The 19,677-nt window shown below is 57.7% G+C and overlaps 1 protein-coding gene across 1 annotated transcript in view; it reads right to left on the bottom strand.

Moving 5' to 3' along the window:
- MORN1 (MORN repeat containing 1) overlaps positions 1-19,677 on the bottom strand; it is a 52,678-nt gene that overhangs the window by 12,360 nt on the left and 20,641 nt on the right. The window contains exons 9-13 of the mRNA XM_058719397.1: positions 12,795-12,915; positions 12,229-12,393; positions 2,985-2,995; positions 654-790; positions 453-529 (exon numbers count right to left, since the gene is read on the bottom strand). Of these exons, the coding sequence (XP_058575380.1) occupies positions 453-529; positions 654-790; positions 2,985-2,995; positions 12,229-12,393; positions 12,795-12,915 (511 nt within the window). The remainder of the gene's footprint in view (positions 1-452; positions 530-653; positions 791-2,984; positions 2,996-12,228; positions 12,394-12,794; positions 12,916-19,677) is intronic.

The raw sequence follows: 19,677 nt of genomic DNA, 5'->3' as shown, positions 1-19,677 counted from the left end.
AGGTACTGGCAGAGTGGAGTCTCCTCAGCCCCCACCGTGGGGCTCGCAGCCCCGACCTGTGTGTCTGCTGCAGGACAGATCACGGGCCTGCGGCAGGTATGTGGCGGGCCTCTGGCCGCCTCTGCCCACGCTGTGGGCCCCTCCTGGCCTCCGAACACAATCAAGGAGCATCGTCCCTTCCGTGGGCCACTCTGCTCTGCCAACCTGGACCAGGGCCCGGCTCCCCTGAGGCTGGGAGCCTGGCCTCTCCTGCCGTCTAGGTCGCAGAAGTGCGTGCAGCCCCTGGGCAGACGGAGACCATGCCTGTGGGGTCACAGGGTCGCCCGCCTGTGGGAAACTGAGACCCCGGCCCCTGCACGGAGCGCACACCTGGGGGGCCCCACCTGTGGTCCCGCTGATGGCGAGGCCGGACCAAACCCCCCGAATGCCCTGAGTCGGTCAGTGTCTCCTACCTGCTGCCTCCTGGCGGGTCCTGCGTGGTGGGCGTTCTGCCGGGGCCCAGGCCCCCTCTGGGCCTGCCACCTGCCTTCTGGAAGGAGCAGTGGGGGAGGGTTCAGAGGGGCAACCAGCACATGGGCCTTGGTGCCGGGCACCGTGTGGACAGAGCCCTGGGGGGGGGGGGGGTGTCTCCCTGCCCATACCCATGCCCATACCTCACAGGGGTCGTCCAGGAAGAGGACGGGGCTGTACCCGGCTGGGGGGGGCCCAAGGCAGACGTCCGAGAACCGGGCACAACCTTGTTCCACTCTCCTGCAGTCCTCAGGACAGTGGGGCTCACATCCCCGGGCTTCTCCTGGAAGGTGAAGGACAGAACATCCCTCAAACAGCACAAAGCTAAGATGGGAAAGAACCTGTCACACGGCCCCTGACGCAAAGCTTCTGTAGCTCGGCCGGCGGGGGCACTGGCCGTGTGGCTGGGGGGACAGGGGGGTGGGGCACAGCCTGCTCTACACTGCGCAGGCTCCGTGCGGGTATATTTTGGGGCCCCCGGCCTCTTGACGCCCCCTCACCTGGGGTCCACCCTGAGAGCCCTGCAGGCTGGTGCCCTGGGGCTAGGAGGGTCTCCTACCACACAGCCCGTTGCCTGAGGCCCTGGGTGCCAGGTCAGGACCCGGAGGAGGACATTTCTACGTCATGGCTGCATGCTAAGGTGATGTCGGACCAGGTCCAGGAAGAGTGTGGAACATGGGGGCCGCTGGCAGCCACCAGCCCCCACAAGGGGCGAGAGCCCCCCAGGAGACCCCCAAATCCTCCAGGCTGGGCTGGGCCCTGCAGGAGGTACCCCCACCGTGGACCCTGTCCATCCTGGCTTTCCCTACTCCTCCCCTCCCGGTGTCCCGAGGTGGGACGGGGCGTCTCCTGGCAGTCCCCTCCCCAGGCTCTGCCGCACTAGACAATGGACCTACAGCCCTGGCTGTCCCCCTCTTCTGTCCCTTGCACAGAAAGCTGGCTGCTGAGACGGGGTCGTGAGGTTGGTGAGGGCCACTGGCACTGTCCCAGACACGCGTGTGTCGGGACCCGCTATCCTGTGGGGGCTGGGCTCCCAGCTCTCCTGACTGACCTCTGTCCTGAGGTCCCTGCCGGCTCTCACACAGGGAGAAGCCACCAGCAGGAGCTGGTCGAACCGCAGGGAGGGGGCTGGACGGGGCCGTGGGGACAGCTGGAGGTGGACAAGGCGGGCTGGACGCTCCCGCCAATGGGGGGAGCTCAGTGGGTGGAGGGCGTCTCTCATCCGTGCCCTGGATGGGGCCCAGGGGCCCTAGGCATTAAGTCCCCTTCCCTGGAGCCCAACTTCTGCAGGGAGAGATGCCTACGGGCCCCAGAAGTATTTCCAAATTACAGGTAGGGAATTATTTCTCTCAGAGGGGTCTTAATGTCATCATTATGGCGCATTATAAAAAGTAAAGTCTTTCCTTCTGCAAGGACATTCTTTAACTAAAGTCCTCCTCTCCATTAGCTTTTGCTGTCCCCACACTATTTATGTCCTGGGCAACGACTGTGAACCGCGTTGCTGACGGCATGATTTCTGTTTCTGAGCGCAGCGACGGTTTCCAGCGGGCCTGAGAGGAACCAGTTGTCTGTTATCGACGCCTCCGGCCAACGAAGGCCCCGGCTCTGTGTCCTAATACCCTTGCCAAGGTGACCGTGCAGGAGTGGGTCCCCAGCGCCCGCTTCCGACAGCAGCAGCGTCAGACCCGCACCTGAAATGTGCCAATTTCCCCAGGCGGGGGTGGCCGGGGGACGTGGGCACGGGGCCCAGAGCACATCGCCTCCCTGGGCTCAGGGGCCCGACGACCGCGGCGGCCGACGCACCGACCCGGCACCAAGCAGCCGCCCGCGGATCCTCACGGGACTCCCAGGGCCTGTCGGGGCTGGGGCTCTGCGGTCACAGCCCCGTGGTGAGGAGCCCCGGCCCAGAGAGCGCCGCGGTGCTGGCCTGCCCACCTGCCCGCCTGCCCGCTAACACCACGTCACCCAACGCGGCCGGTAGGCACGTGGACGACCAAGTTCGGTTCAGCCACAGGCTTGACATTCTCCATCACCTCCTGCCATTCATCGTCCCCGGACGAGAAGCGGCTCCGAGACCCCTTTTGGTCGAAAGCCAGAGAAACCCAACACCAACGGGCTTAAACCAAAGCGGTGGCACGTCCGCAGTGCGAGGAGGGGTCCTCGAGATTCGGCCGCTTGGGCCCAGGAGGCCTCTGGGCGCCGAGGCCCCTTCCCCACAAAGTGCGGTGGCCACGTGGAACTCGCGCACCTGACCGCCCCCTCTCCCCGGGCCATCCCCGAGTCTCAGATGTGACGCTGCCTTCCCAGAACTGGGGCTCAGCCTGCAGCCGCTGCTCCTGTCCTGTGCCCCCCAAATTCAGCCCCAGCTCTTCCCGCTAGAGCTGCTCTCGCGGGGCTCCTGGGCTGATCACAACGCTGTCACCACAGCCTGGCCGTGCTCGGGGCCCTGTGCGTTGGCCCCTCTTTTTGCACACGGCCCGGTGGCCTCCTTTGCCTCCGTGTCTCAGCTGGACCGTGGCTTCCCAGGTCGTGCGTCCAAGCGGTCCTTCAGCTTGTCTCTGCCCTGCATGTGCGATGTCCCAAAAGGTCAGGCCTCCTGCCGTCCCCAGCCACCCCGCCCGTGTGTGGACCGCAGCACAGGGCGTTTGTGGGATGGGTGGTGTCCCGGCCAGGCCAGAAGCCTCCTATGCACCTTGTGCCCCAGCCCATCGTGGAAGGTCAGGGAGAGACCTTGTGGACCCTGCTTGGCCACTGAAAGAGAACAGGGCTCTCTGGTCGGCTTAGGAGTTTAAAATCCACTTAGAAGGGCGTCCTCTCAGAGTGCCCTCTGTCCCGGAGCAGGAGGGCCCGCAGCCCAGGGCTCCACAGGGTTTGTTGAGAATCTGGGTTTCCCACAACGGGGGGCCGCTGTCCTCGGCCCTAACATCGGTGCACCTTGCCTGGGCACCAGTGGTCACAGCTGACCCCCAACCCCCACCTCCACTGCTGGAGGCCGGTCTCTTTTCTCCCCCGTCTGTGCCCCTTTGGGTGGGCGCCTTGCTGCCCGTGGGGGTGTCCACCACATTCGTCCAGCTCCCGCCTCCTCGGGTCAGTCACCCACCTCCGCTCCCTGCGGACACCTGCACGTGCTGCCCCCCAGACCCAATTCCTACCCCAACTCCGGCTCGCTCGACCAGAAACATGGACGACATCACCGATGTCCCCCCGTCCTGGTCTCCCCTCAGCCGCCATCACAGGGCCCAGCCTCACACCTAGCACAGGGACTCACCACTGGGTGAGACCCCCCCCTCCAGCCCCAAACTCCCACTGACCTCCTCCTGCGTCCTGAGCACATGCCAAGCCCTGTGGCCACAGGACTTCCGGGGCCAGCCGCACTGGCTACTCCTCACGTCTTGTCCTAGCTCACGACCCGGCCGCCACACTGAGCCTCTGGACGCTTCGCCCCTCTGGCCTCTGCTCACGCCCTGCCCCCAGGGTACTGTTGCAGGTGTCCTGTCCCGGTGGCCCTGGCCCTGCCACCATCCATCTTGCTGTCACGGGGTGGCCATGTGCACCCCCAACACTCACCCCCTCCTGCGGCCCCTTCCTCACCTTGTCTGCCCTGTTGGCAGAGCAGATCCCCCTTCCCGGCCGCGCTCCTGGCCGGAGCCCCCACCCTCCGAGAGAGCTGCCTCACCACGCACCAGAGTCTCAGGGGACCCATTGTTCTCCTCAGCCTGGGGACAACGTGGGGACAGCGTTCTGGGGCGAGGGTCCTGCCCTGGCCTGCAGGGGCCCTTGGAGCTGGTCCTGGCCTCTCTAGGGGGGCACTGGCCAGCCTGGCTGACCCTCGAGGCAGGGCCCCTGCCCAGAGATGCCGACCCCAGCTCCCAGGAGTTATTTCCGAGGCCTCTATGTCGATTTTAATCATCAGCAAGATAAAGGTCACTGCTGCGTCCGGGGGGGCGGGTGGGGGGCGACTGGTAACGGGAGGCTGCACCGCGGGGAGATCGGCGCTTGACCTCTCTGGGAGGAAATGTCGATTAATTATCTTTTTACGGCCAACTCAATTAGACTCCCTAATCACCTGTGTAGGACGCGGAGACAAAGGCGGAGCGCGGCCCGAGTAAACAAGGCTGCGCAGGCCGGGCCGCGACCGTCAAACGGCCGCCGGGGGGCCCCGGGCGGAGAGCCAGCCACAGGCTGGAATGTTTTCTTCATTTGTATGAAGAAAAAAATAAAATGTTATCGGCCCTGAGGGGCCGAGAGCCGTCTCACGTGGAGGTGACCAGACACACTGCGTTAGTCTTTAGGGCAGAGGCTCAACCGGCCAAGGAGCTGCTACCTTCCAAAGGCAGAGCGGCCTGTTCGGCGAGGACTGGTGGGGCCGGGGTCTCCATGGCCCAGAGGGCGAGGAGGCAGCGTGAGTGCTGGGCAGGGCTGGGGGGGGAGGGGGGGCACCCTTGGGCCCCTTCTTGGACGGCCCGGTCTCCAGATGAGGGCTCCCTCGAGGCCGCGACGCCCACCCCCCCGCGCCCCCCCCCCCCCCCCACCGCCCACCACTCGGTTTGTCCACTGGGCGCCCAGGCCCGAGGCGAGGGCTGGCCCGACGTGACCACGGGGCAGGACCTTCCAGGTGCTTCCGCTCCACCTCGACCGGATGTGTCCGCACGGTCTGCACCCAGCATGGAGGCGCCCTGGGGACCAGCCCAGAAACAGGCGTCCCCGCGTGGGGGGTCTCAGGCCCCATCTGGGCTGCAGGATGGAGGGCCTGCCTTCGGGCAGGGTTTGGTTCAGGTTTCTATCCAGAGGTTTTCGAATCCATGAGTTTCCCAAGGAGCCCGTGTGAGAGCCAGGCCTGCAGGCAGCTCATGACCGGGCCTGGCCGGGCAGGTGTTTAGAAGCCCCGTGCCCTGTGGTGGCTGCGGTGGACCAGGACCCCGGTCCCTCGGGCTGAGCTCGGCAGGGCCGGTGTCTGGGGCCACAGCACCGTTCCTGACGAGGAACCCGGTGACCGCCTTCCCTCCCTTTACTGAAGCGTAGAAAATGGATTTGACACAAAGCCACGGTCCCCGTTGGCCCATGACCTTTCTGGATGCTCAGACTCACTGCCCCGTCCCTCTTCTACACGTGTGTCCTTCCGAAGGGGGCTGTATGTGCGCTCCGCAAAGTGGTTAAAGCCTCCTCCTTCCAGAAATGCCAACAGACACTTCCTGCGGCCCCGAGGGCACGCATTACCTCCAGGCTCGGCTCCTGGGCTCGGTTGTGTTGGAATCGCAAAAAGGACTCGAAAGGGGCCGGGACTCTGTGGTCAAACCCGCAGGACGGGGGGAGGCACTGATCTGGGGTTCTTCCTGAGCCTGTCTCTGATGTCCCCTCATCCTCGACTCCGGGAGCCTCCGGCAGCCAGGCTGTCTGTGCCTGGCTGGGCAGAGCGAGGCCAGGCTGCCGCCGAGGTGACCAACGGGGGGACACCAGCCCTACGGGGCTAGGCAGGCAGCCTGACGCCACACAGGGCTCCCCCGAGGGGTCCCCTGCTCATCCAGCGGGAAAGCAGCAGAGGAGCGGCCCTGGGGACGCCGGGTCTGGACACCGCGGCTGACCTCCAGCTTGGCTCCTGCGCAGGTATCGGCCGGGAGGCTGCGCCTGGGGCTGTCTTCTTGGGCGACACACGCGGCAGTCCTGGGGGCTCTTGGGACAGACCTGGGCAGAGGCCTCGGGGCCCACGAACGGGCCTGGAGCGTGGCAGCTCTCCAACGGAGGGGGCCGCCTGCAGGTGCGGACAGTGGCAGGACAGGCCGGGACAGTGGCTTGGGGCTCCCGGCCAGTCCGGGGTCTCTGGGGTCTCTGGACCCCGAAGCTCGCCTCCCAGGAGGGCTGGAGTTGGCCTTGGGCCGGGGTTGTGCTGATCCCAGCAAGACAGAACTCGTGGCCCCGTGTTCTTTCTGGGAGGGATGAAAGGAGATTTGTTGTGTCTCTGGGAGCTGCCGTCGGGGGAGACGTGCTGCGGGCAGCAGCCTTTCCTAGGAGAAGGAAGCTGGTCCTGAGGCTTCCAGAAAGGCCTCGAGGGGCCTGCGGCCCACCAGTGGAGCGTGCTGTGAGGGGCCGGGCACCAAGGAGCCGGCCGTGACCAGGGGTGCGGGCACACACACCCCACACGGGAGATGTGCACACAGATGTGCACGGTGCCACACGAGGGTGCTTACACACGCAGGCCCACGCTCAGCACACGCCTGGCCCAGGGCCCCTCAGTCCCGGGCCGAGCCTCGGCCAAATCCCACACCTGCAGGTCTAGCTGGCCATGGGCAGCTCCTCGGGGTGGTGCCGGGTGCCCGGAGGCTCCCTGTCCCCACCCACACTGCCCTGCCATGGGGCCTGGGCCAGGCCTGCCCCACGCCCACCACCGCCCAGGAGCGGAGACTCCAGCAGACCTCTCCCCAGAAACTTGGCCAGGGGACCCTGGACAGGTCAGAGAGCAGGGTGCCGGCCTGGCCTCCCGCCCTCCTCGAATCCCCTGCCTGAAGTGGGTCCTGGATCCCAGGGGCTGCACCCTGTCCCAGGAGAGACCCCCACCCCCACCAGCTCATGCAGGGGCCTGACACCCACTCCCAGGGGACAGAGGCCCGTAGGCAGCATTGTGGTGACCAGAAGGCCACAGGCTCTGTGACGTGGAGGGGGGGGGGGGTGGTCAGACACAGTGGCATAAACTGCCCCAGGAGGGCCCCCGGGGTCAGGCTTCTGGCAAGCAGGGCTCTGACCATAGGAGACTGGGAGCCCCTGCCAACAGGTCCCAGCAGGGGTCCCAGCGCAGGCTGCACAGGGGCAGCTGGCGAGGTGGGGCATGTCCCCTCCCCTCTGTGGCTCAACTGTCAGAGGCTAAGCCTGAGGCAGATGAAGACACAGACGAAGTCTCCGTCCCTGGGCGGCCTGGTGGCCCTAAGCGGTCTGGGGCCTGTCCCTAGGCCACGGGGAAGGGCGCCCACCCCGGCCCACCCTGCCCTGGGGCAGGGCATCCTCACTGCCAGTGTCAGCATGGAGACCCCTTCGGGGGGACAGGCCTCCGAGGCCGCGGTCAGGGGCAAAGAGAAATCCAAGCTGGTTCTGGGTTGCTGAAGGCACATCCGTGCCTTCTAGAGCCGTGTTCGCAGCCGCCCCCCCAGGCACATCCATGCGGGCGCAGGCTGGCCACCACGCGAGATCTCGGCACCTGACGCAAGCCCAGGCCAGCCTCCCTCCCTCCTTTCTCTCCGGAGCCCCCCGGAGGTCTGCTGTTAGGGGTCCTGGGGGTGCTCCTGCCCTGTGGCTGTGCCCACGCAGCCCCAGGACCCATGAGCGGCAGGTGGAGAGGTGCTGGGGAGGGTGGCCAAGGCTGTGGGAGGGGCTCACTCCGCGGGCTGTGGTCTCAGATCGCGTGGCGCCCCCACCCCCGGGGTTGCTTGGTTTCAGACGGACGCAGCCCCTGACGAGCAAGTGTATCCCCTGCTCACGGCATTGCCTGGAGGCACCGCAGGATTTTCCTGTACTTGTCTGGGACGAGCCCCCACCCCCCCCCCGCCCCACCCCGTAGGATTCCTCCACAGGAAATTCACGGCACAGATTTCCCTTTAAAAGCAAGGATCTTTCATGGTAGCTACGCTGCCATAATTAACCATAGACAATTAATATTAAAATGCGTTACCTCCCCCACTCCTCCCCCAAGGCAATGAAATTCCCAGAAGTTCTCTGCTATACGTTGAGTCGCTTATTGGCAAGACTGCATTAGCAGCAAAGGGCACCTTGATTTTTAAAATCATCTTACAATTAGGGATGATTCTTTGCAGACCGCATCTGATGAATGCCCGAAACCACGTGTTCAACAAATGGAAAAGAGGGACCACTCACATCAGTCGGAAACATTTCCTGGGAGGGTTTTGTGCCTTTCACTCACACACACACACACACACACACGCACGCGCGCGCAACGTGAGGTTCTCGCCCTGCTAGGGCTTTATCGGGTTCCCAAATCCAATTTACGGGGATTGTCTGGGCCGAGTGGCCCGCCTGCCAGTGTCCCTGCAGCCTCTATCGGCACCTGTCGCAGGACTCCGAGGGCTCACGCTGCCAGGGGGCGAGCGGACGCCCCCCTGACGCGATCAGCACAAAAGGGCATCCCGCTTAAGGCCGAGGGCGGGAGTTACAAAAGGTTAAGCGTCTAAATATAAAAGTCTCTGTGAACCTAACATCAGTTATCAGCTTTGTTGCTACCACGTGGGGGCTGCAACGTCACCAAAGGCTGCGGGAAGCCTGGCGCCGGTCCACGCCTATGAAATCGTCTTTTCTTCTCAACGGAAAGCAAACTGCTCGGAAGTTAAAAACCATGAGGCGGCTGACATAGTTCGTATCAAAGGGAGAAGAGGAGACTGAGCCCCGCGTGGTGACACGAGGCCTCCGGAAAGTACTTTCTCTGCTCGTTTCACTTCTTCGTGTGATTAGAAAGCAGGCTTTTAGGGGGTTTATGTCCTGAACCGCCCGTTGCAGGGGTGAGGAGGAAGCCGAGAAGCCGGTCCCCGAGGGGCGTGCGCGAGGCCGCGCTCGAAGGTGCCAGCTGAGCCCGCCACGGGGCCGCCGTGCCCCGGTGCCCTCGTCAGCTCCCGCCGCCGTGGGGCCCCGTCTCCGTCACTTCCTGTCGGTCTCACAGAATGAGCGTCTTCGCCTCCAGCCCCGGTTTTACCAAGCCCGTTCGTCACTGCCTCACTGTCCCGTGGTGGGGCCGGGGCGTGAGGGTGAGGGCTACGGGGGCGCTGCGCGTAGGACACCCTTCCTGCAAAGGGCTGCAGAGGGAGGGCACCCGCCTCCCGCTTCCTCGTCAGCCCCCGAAGGCGGCGGAGGCCTTGGCTGCCGGTGGGTTTGCTCACGCGGCATCCAGACTGTCAGGCAAAGGTGCCGGTTGACGGAAACGGCCACCCTCCCCTGGTTCTCTGGCCACAGAGCCTGGTCTTGGCTGGCACATTGCGTTCCTCGTCTCCTCGAGGCCTGGTGCGGTCACGTCACCAAGTTCTGGCTGACGACATGTAAGCAACGGCACGTTCTTAGAAGGGACGCGGCTTAAAAAGAAGGGCCCTAGCTCCTCATGCTTCCCCCTCCCAGCTGCCGGGAACAGGGGGCATGACAACTGGCGCCTGTGCAACCTTCTAGGGCCACGAGATGACGCAGGAAGGGCGACAGAGCAGCGGCATAGGAAACAGAAACAGGGGCCCCAGTGACCATGGGGGATGGCACCCCAGCCTCTGAACATCCACATGAGAGGCGAACATCAATGGAGTTGAAGCCGCCGCTGTGCTGTCGGAAGGGGGCTCGAGAGTGAGCTCAGGAGCAGGGACCCGGAGGCGGGGCTGCTCTGAGAACACGGAGGTTCGCTCCGTGTACCCTGTATGCGTGGGGGCTGCCACACGACGGCACAATTTTGCTTTCTTTCGGAATAACGCTCAGAATAAGTTGAGGCTGTCTGTCCCCAGAGAGTCACAGAATGAGCCGCTTTGGTTAAAACAACAACAAAGACTTCCTTCTTTCCCACCCAAGCAGCTCCGTGTCCCGGCCGTTTCCGGTTTTCCCCACTCCCACGCGGGTCTCAGGTACCACCCGGCCGCCCCGCAGCTGCCGCCTCCCGGAGCCCACAGAGCGAGCTCCCCTGGTCAAGCTGTGATTATCTGAGATTTTCTCGCTCACGGCCGACTCCTATCCTACCTGCGGCAACAGTCAAATTTGCACTGACTTCATTTCCTGTTTGCAGACGGCCGGCCAGTGTGTCCATGACCCAGGGCCACCCCGGGCCAGCTCGTCCGAGGGCTTGGGCCCCGGTGGGGCGAGGGCTGCTCCGGGGCAGCTGAGCGGGCAGGAAGCAGTGGCAGTGTCCTGCAGAGAGGCTCGGGCGACCCCTCCTGACCCAGGTGTGCGTGTCCCTGGTGCCCCACCCTGTGAGGGGACGGGAGGGGGTCACGAAGGGGTTGGCGGTCCCGGGAGCAGATGCCGCTCACCATCGCTTTACAGAAGAGGAGACAGGTGTGGAGAGGCTCGGCCAAAAAGCGGCAGAGAAGCAGCCACCTCCCGGGTCAGCCCCCAGGGCACCTGGCAAAGGACCCGGGGCCTCGGGTCCAGCTGCAGAGCTCGAGCGGTTCTCATAGGACCCAAGGCGTGCTCCCCTCGATCTCCCCAAAGGTGATTCCCTACGGCTCCACGCCCGTGTCCTGGCAAAGCCGGAAACGTCTCCGAGCGTGTCGGCAGCCGGGCACCAGTCCCGTGAGCACAGGGTGAGGCCCACTCCCGAGCGGCGAGCACCCCAAACCCGCACAGCGGGCCGGGCCCGGGCCGCCCACACCAAACACCCGGGCGCGGACGGGGGCCCCCCTTTCCGGGCTGGGTTTCCACGGAGACCTCATCACAGGCTCTGAAATCCCTGCCGGTGGAAGGTGTGGCGCCCAGAGGGTGTTTTTACACAGAAACATGAGACCCATTCTGCCCTTTGGCGTAAAGTTGCTTCTATAAACCCAGTGGGAAGCAGACGAGGGGTCGTGGCCAGCCCCCCGGGCCTCCCCCAACGAGCCTCGGGGCCCCCACCGGCCCCCACACAGAGGGGCCCGGCCCGGGCCCTGGTGCAGAACACTAGTCCCCCCGTTCTGCTGTGACCTGGGAGCACCCCCTGCGGCATCCAGGGCTGGGGTCCTGATGGGGGACCGGCCCCTCTTCAAGGGCTAAGGAGAACGTGAAGGTCCCCGCGGCTAACGTGCGCGTGAACTTGCCCGGGGGGGACCCCGGAGTCCCGCTGATGACCGTGCCCTGGTCCACAGGACCTGATGCAGCTGCTTCCCGTGGCGAGGGGACCAGGCGGGACCCACAGCCACGCTCGCTGGGACGCCTCTGGTAACGCACATGCTCCCCCCATTAGGACGTAAGCGGTGGGGCTGCATCAGCTTGTGTGGGACCCGGGGTCCCCGGACACGGTGAGCTGCAGAGATTAAACTCCGATTTACCTCCGGAGCTCCAGTGCTCTGCTTCCGGCAGTGGTTCCAGAGGACTCCATGGAGAAGCCGGGCCAGGCATCCACGGCAGCAGCTGTCAGGCACCAGGAGCCGTGGGGCCAGGTGCATGTGGAGTTGCTGTGTGCTCTGGGCAGAGGCGGAACCAGCCGGAAAACCAGGCAAACGCTGGCGACCGTTAGGTCTACAGACGCCTGCCCCGGGCGGGTGGGGGCTGTCACGAGGGCGCACTCCCGTCCAGCCACAGACCTCCTGGTGACAGTGGCCGAGGCAAACCGCCAAGGTCTGACAGATGCAGAAACAGGCCCGAGGCCCGAGGCCCAGGGGCCACACCGCACCACCAGGCTCTTGTGCACGAACAAGACTGCCGGCAGTGACCAGATGTGCATGTGGCGAGGGCAGGACGGCCGCCATGGCGGTCCCCGGGCTGCCGTGCCCCAGCCCCACCACGGGCTCTGGGCTCACACAGTAAGAACGTGCACCCGAGGGGTCTGGTGCCCAGGGCGGTAGCTCCCAGCCTGCCTTGTAACCCACAGCAATGGCGACCGGCCTGCTCGGGCCTGGGCACTGTCTTCCTGGGACGTTCTGTCCCCTCCAGGGCCACTGTGCCTGAGTTCTCAAGGGTCAACTTTATTCTCCTCCTGCCCAGGTTCTGAGGTGCCCGCCATCAGCCCACACACCCCGAAGCACTCACGTAAGCTACCGCCAACCAGCTGGTCAGCTCCACTCACCGGGGATGTCCCTCTGGCCTCGAGGTGTGTCTGATGCCGCTGCTGGCTCCCGGTCTCCCCTGGGGAGCAGTGGATCTCCTCTGGCACTTTCCAGGGCAGCTCTGGGCTCCAAGGCCCCAGACTTGGGGCTCCACAGAGGATAGGCGATGCACTCAAAGCCACTGCAAAGGGGACAGGAGGGACTGGGCTTTGCCGGACGCCAAGCTGAGAGGGACACCTGGCTGTGGGGGACACGGTGGCTTAAGGGTCCTTCCAGGGAGGAGGGGATGAGGCGACCACTCGGAGACTAACGTGGTGGGAAGCAGGGAACGATGGGGGGAGGACGGTCTGTCCGGACCACTGGAACCACGCCGCAGCCCCAGCCCACCTCCCCCTGGCCCTCTGCCTTCGCTCCTGCTCCACTAGACAGAGCGTGTCGTGTCTGGTGGTCACTGCTGTGTCCCCAGCGCCCTCAGAGTCCTTGGTGTGGGAGCCATGTGAGGACGGGTCCGGGTCGAGTAGTTCTGGGCCATTCCTCCTTGTCTCCCACCCCACACGGGCGTCCGGGGTCGCCCATACTCACAACGGGGTCTGGAATGTCTCCGGGTTGTCCTTGTCCACTTTGAAAAAGCTGACCTCTGAGTAGGCCGCGAGCTGCACGTACCTGACGCCAGCTGAGATCTTCAAAACCCGGCCATCCTCACCTTGGGAAGGACAGAGAAGCAGGCTGAGCCAAGGGAGGGACAGAAGGGCCACAGGAACCCGGGTCTCTCCCTCCCTGGTCCTGGGCCGGGCACCATGAGGACCATTGCAGCAGACCCCCCACGCGGGCAGGGCTGGCAGAGGCCACGGCCGTATCCGGCTCTCGCTCCCTGCCCACTGTCCCGGCTCCTCTGCCCCCCCGGCCCTCAGCGGAGCCATCCATGCTGCCCGGCACCGCCACCCCTCACTGGGGATCCCGGGCCTCAGGGCACCTGGCTGTGCCTCTGGCTGGGGGGGTTCTCCTTGTTGGCCAGCCTCGGGGTTTCACCTGCTCAGGGGCGGGGGTTGCCCTGGCCGAGAGCGGTCACACCGGAGGCTCGTCTTCACCGCGGTTCCGCCTCCGGGGAGACATCGCTGCTTGTGGCCCAGCCCCCACCTCGACCTGGGGGATGGCTCCACCCCCCCCCCCCCCCCCCCCCGTCTACACCCCCAGGGCACTCGGCACAGGGCCTGGTCGCCTGGACTCTGAGCGGCGTCCGTGACGCCCGTCATTCAGCCCCCCTGGAAGAGGGGACAGAGCAGGACAGATGCTGCAAGTACTTTGACTTGGAAGGAGGGGAGTGGAGGGCGGAGTCGAGGATCACATCCCAGTATGGTCTGATCGGCCTCCGCTCTTGTCATGATGGGGCACCCGGGACCGGTCTATGCTCCCACCTGAAGCAACCAAAAACGCAGACAAAATATAATGATAACACGATGGTTTCCAAGACCCAAGGACAGTGGTCCCTGAGACGGGAAACAAAGGGTGTGGACCCCATAACTGCCCGGGTCACTGCCTTGAGAGAAGGTGGACCGGGTACAGGGAGAGGGACTGGCAACCCCAGGAACCTCCTCAGTGAGGACACAGGGCTGAAGGGGGAGGGGGGCAGGACAGGCACATAGCAGGAGTCCTGGAGTCCAGAAGGCAGAGGAACAGAGAAGCGTGTGGGGCCTCTGGGTGCACAGCAGAGCACAGGTTGGTGCACCAAGTGCAAGGAAATGTCCCCAGGCCAGGAAAAGACCCAGGAAAAGATAGGGCGGGAGGCTCTGGGCTCACATGGGACAGGAGCGGTGCTCATTCCCATTGGCCAGGCTGGGAGACCTGGACGTCATGGCACACTGGGCAGGGTTCTCAGAAGGTCTTGCTTCCGCAGCGGGGATGACAGGTCTCAGCTGGAGCTCTCCACCACACCTAACACTTCATAAAAGCAAAACCTGAAAGGATCGAACGATCTCCAAGGAAGCTAACTGTACCCCAGAAAAAAGGCCAAGAGTACTTATGGGAACACAGAATATCCAGCCTCCAAATGGTAAATTTTCAACGTCTGGCACCCAGTCAAAGATGACCAGGCGAAGAATGACGAAAAGTATGGTCCATGATGAGGAGGGAACACCGTCAAATGAAACCAACCCAGAACTGACCCAGATGTTAGAATTAGCAGGAAAGGACACTTTTTCAAAGTTATTACTATAACTGGACTCCGTGCATTCAAAAGATAAGTAGAGACACTGAAGATATAAAAAGAACAAAGTTGAACTTCTAGAAATAAAAACTATTTGATAAAAAATACACTGTATGTGATCAATGGCCGATTAGACATTGCAAAAAATAAAAAGATACATGAACTTGAAAACATAGCTACAGAAACTACCCAAAATGAAATACCAAGAGGAAAAAGGAAAAAAGAAAAAATAAATAAAAAAGGAAGGTAAAGAAAAAGAGGAGAGAAAGAGGGAAGGGGAAAAGGAATCCATGAACAGTGAGGCGACTTGAAATGGCCTAATATATGGGTAATGGAGCCTCTAAAAGAGGGGAAGAAAAAGCAGAGATGAAAAATTATTTGAGGAAATAAAGGCTGAAAAATCCCAAAATTTGATGAAAACTATAAACCCACAGATGCAAGAAAATCAATAGACCCAAGCACAAGAAACATGAAGAAAATTACACCATGTCACTTCAAAAATAAAACTGCTCAGGGCGCCTGGGTGGCTCACTTGGTTGAGTGTCCCACTCTGGCTCAGGTCATGATCCTACAGTTCGTGAGTTCGAGCCCCGCGTTGGGCTCTGTGCCGACAGCTCAGAGCCTGGAGCCTGCTTCGGATTCTGTGTCTCCCTCTCTCTCTGCCCCTCCCCCTGCTTGCAACTCTGTTTCTCTGTCTCTCTGTCTCTCTCTCAAAAATAAGCATTAAAAAATGTTAACAAAAATAAAAAATAAAACTGCTCAAACCAGTCATAAAGAGAAAATCTTACACCACCTCACACCTGTCAGAAAGGCTCACATTAACAACTCAGGCAACAGCGGATGTTGGCGAGGATGCAGAGAAAGAGGATCTCTTTTGCGTTGTTGGTGGGAATGCAAGCTGGTGCAGCCGCTCTGGAAAACAGTGTGGAGGTTCCTCAAATAATTAAAAATAGAACCACCGTACGACCCAGCAATTGCACTACTAGGCATTTATCCAAGGGATACAGGTGTGCTGTTTCGAAGGGACACACGCACCCCAATGTTTATAGCAGCACCATCGACAATAGCCAAAGTATGGAAAGAGCCCAAATGTCCATCGATGGATGAATGGATAAAGAAGATGTGGGATATATATACAATGGAGTATTACTCGGCAATCAAAAAGAATGAAATCTTGCCATTTGCAACTACGTGGATGGAACTGGAGGGTATTATGCTAAGCGAAATTAGAGAAAGACAAATATCATATGACTTCACTCTTATGAGTACTTTAAGACACAGATGAACATAAGGGAAGGGAAGCAAAAAGAATATAAAAACAGGGAGGGGGACAAAATATAAGAGACTCTTCAACATGGAGAATAAACAGAGGGTTACCGGAGGGGTTGTGGGAGGGGTGATGGGCTAAATGGGTAAGGGGCACTAAGGAATCTACTCCTGAAATTATTGTTGCACTATATGCTAACCAATTTGGATGTAAATTTTTAAATTTTTTTTTTTTTCAACGTTTTTTATTTATTTTTGGGACAGAGAGAGACAGAGCATGAACGGGGGAGGGGCAGAGAGAGAGGGAGACACAGAATCGGAAACAGGCTCCAGGCTCCGAGCCATCAGCCCAGAGCCTGACGCGGGGCTCGAACTCACGGACCGCGAGATCGTGACCTGGCTGAAGTCGGACGCTTAACCGACTGCGCCACCCAGGCGCCCCTGGATGTAAATTTTTAAAAATAAATTAAATTAAAAAAAAAAAGAGAGAAAATCTAAAAGCAGCCAGGGAAAAAGCAAGTTTGTACAGAGAAAACACAGATAAAGATGACAGCAGACTTCTCTTTGGAAACAGCATAGACAAGAAGTCAATGGAATAGCACCCCTGTCCTGCTGGAGGGTAAACCAGAATTCTCTACCTGGTGAAAATATCTATGAGAAATGAAATCAAAATCAAGATGTTTCCAGACATATGAAAGTGGAAAGAATTAATTACCAGAAAGCACATAGGACAACAAATGTTAAAGGCTGAGTCTTTCAGGCAGAAGAAAATGGTACCAGGTGGAATTCTGTATCTATAAGAAGGAATGGGGAGGACCAGAAAGGGTAACTACAGGGGCAAATTGATGAGATTTCCTTTTTTTATTTGTTATGTATTCTTTGAAAGATAAACGACTGTTTAAACAAAAGTAATGACAATGTATTACGAAGTGTATTAAACATATGAATGTCAAACATATAAAAACAATAGCATAAAAATTGGGATTGCAGAAAAAGAAGTATATCCTATTGCAGAGTTCTTATGTTATATGTGACGTAGTATGGTATCACTCCAAAGCAGGCTGTGATAAGTTAAAGATGTAAATTGTGGTTCTTAAAGCAACCCCTAGAACAAAAAAAAAAAAAAAAAAAACAAGGAGTAAGAATTGATAAGCCAACAGAGGAGATAGGATGGGATCAGAAACAATACTCAACCCACAAAAGGTAGGAATAGAGTCTAAAGAGGGAAAAAACCAGCCAGGGCAAATAGAAAACAGTAAAATGGTCAGTTGGAAACTGGTATATAAATAAATACATTAAATGTGAATGGAGTAAAAACTTCAATTAGGAGATAGATGTGGTTAGAACGAACTAAAAAGCAAGACCCAAATATATGTTGCCTACAGAAAGCACACTTTAAAGACTTAAGTAGGTGAAAAGTAAAAGGCTGGATAAAGATACTCCATGCTGATATTAGTTAAGAGAAAGCTGGGGTCACTATATTCATAGTCATATTCCTACTTCATAGGAAGTAGATGCCAAAGCAATGACTATGCTAGGGCTGAAACAGGTAATTTTGGGGGCGCCTGGGTGGCTCAGTCAGTTAAGTGTCCGACTTCGGCTCAGGTCGTGATCTCACTATTAGTGGGTTTGAGCCCCGTGTCGGGCCCTGTGCTGACAGCTCAGGGCCTGGAGCCTGCTTCGGATTCTGGGTCTTCCTCTCTCTGCCCCTCCCCCACTCGTGCTCTGTCTCTGTCTCTCTCAAAAATAAATAAACATTAAAAAAAGAAAAAGGTAATTTTGCAATGATAAGGGGTCAAGTAATTAAATGCCATAAAAATCCTAAATGTTTATGCACCTAATAACAGAGCTCCAAAATACATGTGGCAAAAAATGATAGAAACGAAATCAGAAATAGACAATTCCCAATTATGATCACAGATTTCAATATACCACAGTCAGTAATTGACAGAACAGTGGACAGAAAATCAGCAAAGATATGGTAAATCTGAAGGGCAGTAACAGTAAAATCTACTCGATTGATATTTATAGAAGATATTTATAGATATTTATTTACAGATTGATATTTATTCTACCCAACAAGAGCAGAAATCATGCTCTTCTCAAAGTGTACACGCAACATTTACCAAAACAGAACAAATTCTATGAAAAAAGTCTCGATACATTTAAAGGGATTCAAGATATACAAAGTGTGACTCTAACCACATGGAATTAAGTCAGAAGTCAATTATGGAAAGATCTGAAAAATCTCCAAATATTTGGAAATGAAACAACACACTTCTAAATAACTCATGTGGCAAAGGGAAAACCAAGAGAAATAAGAAAGCATTCTGAACTGAATGAAAATGAATACACAACGTGTCAAAATTCTTGGGATGCAGCTAAAGCAGTACTGAGGGGGAAAGGTATAGCAAACTCTCATACTAGCAAAGAAAGGTTTGAAATAAATGACCTTGGTTTCCATCTTAAAAACTAGAAAAAAAGAGAGTGAATTAAACCCAAAGTAAGCAGAAGAAAGGAAATACTAAGATCATAATAGGAATTAATGAAACAGAAAACAGACAACAATAGAGAAATCAATGAAATCAGAAGTTGATTGTTTATCAATGACACTGATAATCTGTAGCCAACTAGTCAGGCAAAACAGGAAGAAGACACCAATAATCCACAGTAGGAACAAAAGAGGTGATATCAAGGCATTAAGTGGAGAATGAGGAAATATTAGGAACAAGCTTATGACAATAAATCTGACACCTTAGATGAACAAATATTCCTTCAAAGACGCAAAACACCCGAGTTTGTTAAAGAAGAAACATAGAACTTCGGGGCGCCTGGGTGGCTCAGTCGGTTGGGCGTCTGATTCTTGATTTCAGGTTAGGTCGTGATCTCATGGTTCACGGGATCAAGCCCCAGTTGGGGCTCTGGGTTGACGGTGTGGAGCCTGCTTGGGATTCTCTCTCCCCATCTCTCTCTGCCCCTCCCCCACTGTCATGTGCTCTCTCAAAATAGATACACTTAAAAAAATAAAAAGAAGACACAGATAACCCCAATAACCATATATCTATTAAAGACATTGAATTAGTAATTAAAAGTCTTCCCACAAAGAAACTCCAGACCTCCATGGCCTTCATATTGAATTCTACCAAACATTTAAGAAAGAAATGAAATTATTCAACAAGACTCTTCCAGAAAATTGAAGAGGAAGTAATTTTCCCAGACTCATTCTACAAGGTCAGCATTACCCTGATACAAACACCAGACAAAGATATTAAAAGAACAAAAAAATTCAGGGCACCTGGCGGGCTCAGTCAGGGGAGCATGTGACTCTCGATCTCAGTGGTGTAAGTTCAAGTCTCATGTTGAGTGTAGAGATTACTTAAAAACAAACCTTAACAAGGAAAATAAAAAAAACTTCAAGACCACTATCCTTCACGAAAAGATATGCAAAAACTCTAAACAAAATTTTAGTAAATGGACTGTCTAGATCATTCAAGGCCAGGAAAGAGCAGTCTTTCAACGAATAGTGATGGGACAACTAAACGTCCACATACAAAAGAATGTAGTTGGACCCCTGCCTCACACCACACAAAAAGATTAACTCTAAATGGATTATCGTTCTAATGTTTATTTATTTTTGAGAGAGACAGAGACAGAATGAGAGTGGGTTAGGGGCAGAGAGAGAGGGAGACACAGAATCCGAAGCAGGCTCCAGGCTCTGAGCTGTCAGCACAGAGCCCGACACGGGGCTTGAACCCACAAACCGTGAGATCGTGACCTGAGCTGAAGTCGGACGCTCAACCGACTGAGCCACTCAGGCAGCCCTAAGTGGATTATCGTTCTAAATGCAAGAGTTAAAAATATAAAATTCTTAGAAGAAAATACAGGAGAAAATTTTCATGGCTCTGAGTTAAGCAGTCTTCTTAGATATGGAACCAACAGCATAACCAGCAAAAGAAAAAAGTACGAGTTGGACTTCACCAAAATGTAACACTTTTG

This window comes from Neofelis nebulosa, chromosome 2, assembly GCF_028018385.1.
Source record: "Neofelis nebulosa isolate mNeoNeb1 chromosome 2, mNeoNeb1.pri, whole genome shotgun sequence".
Taxonomy (NCBI): Eukaryota; Metazoa; Chordata; class Mammalia; order Carnivora; family Felidae; genus Neofelis; species Neofelis nebulosa.
The sequence above is the reverse complement of the archived record's forward strand: the minus strand, read 5'-3'. Positions and strand labels throughout refer to the sequence as shown.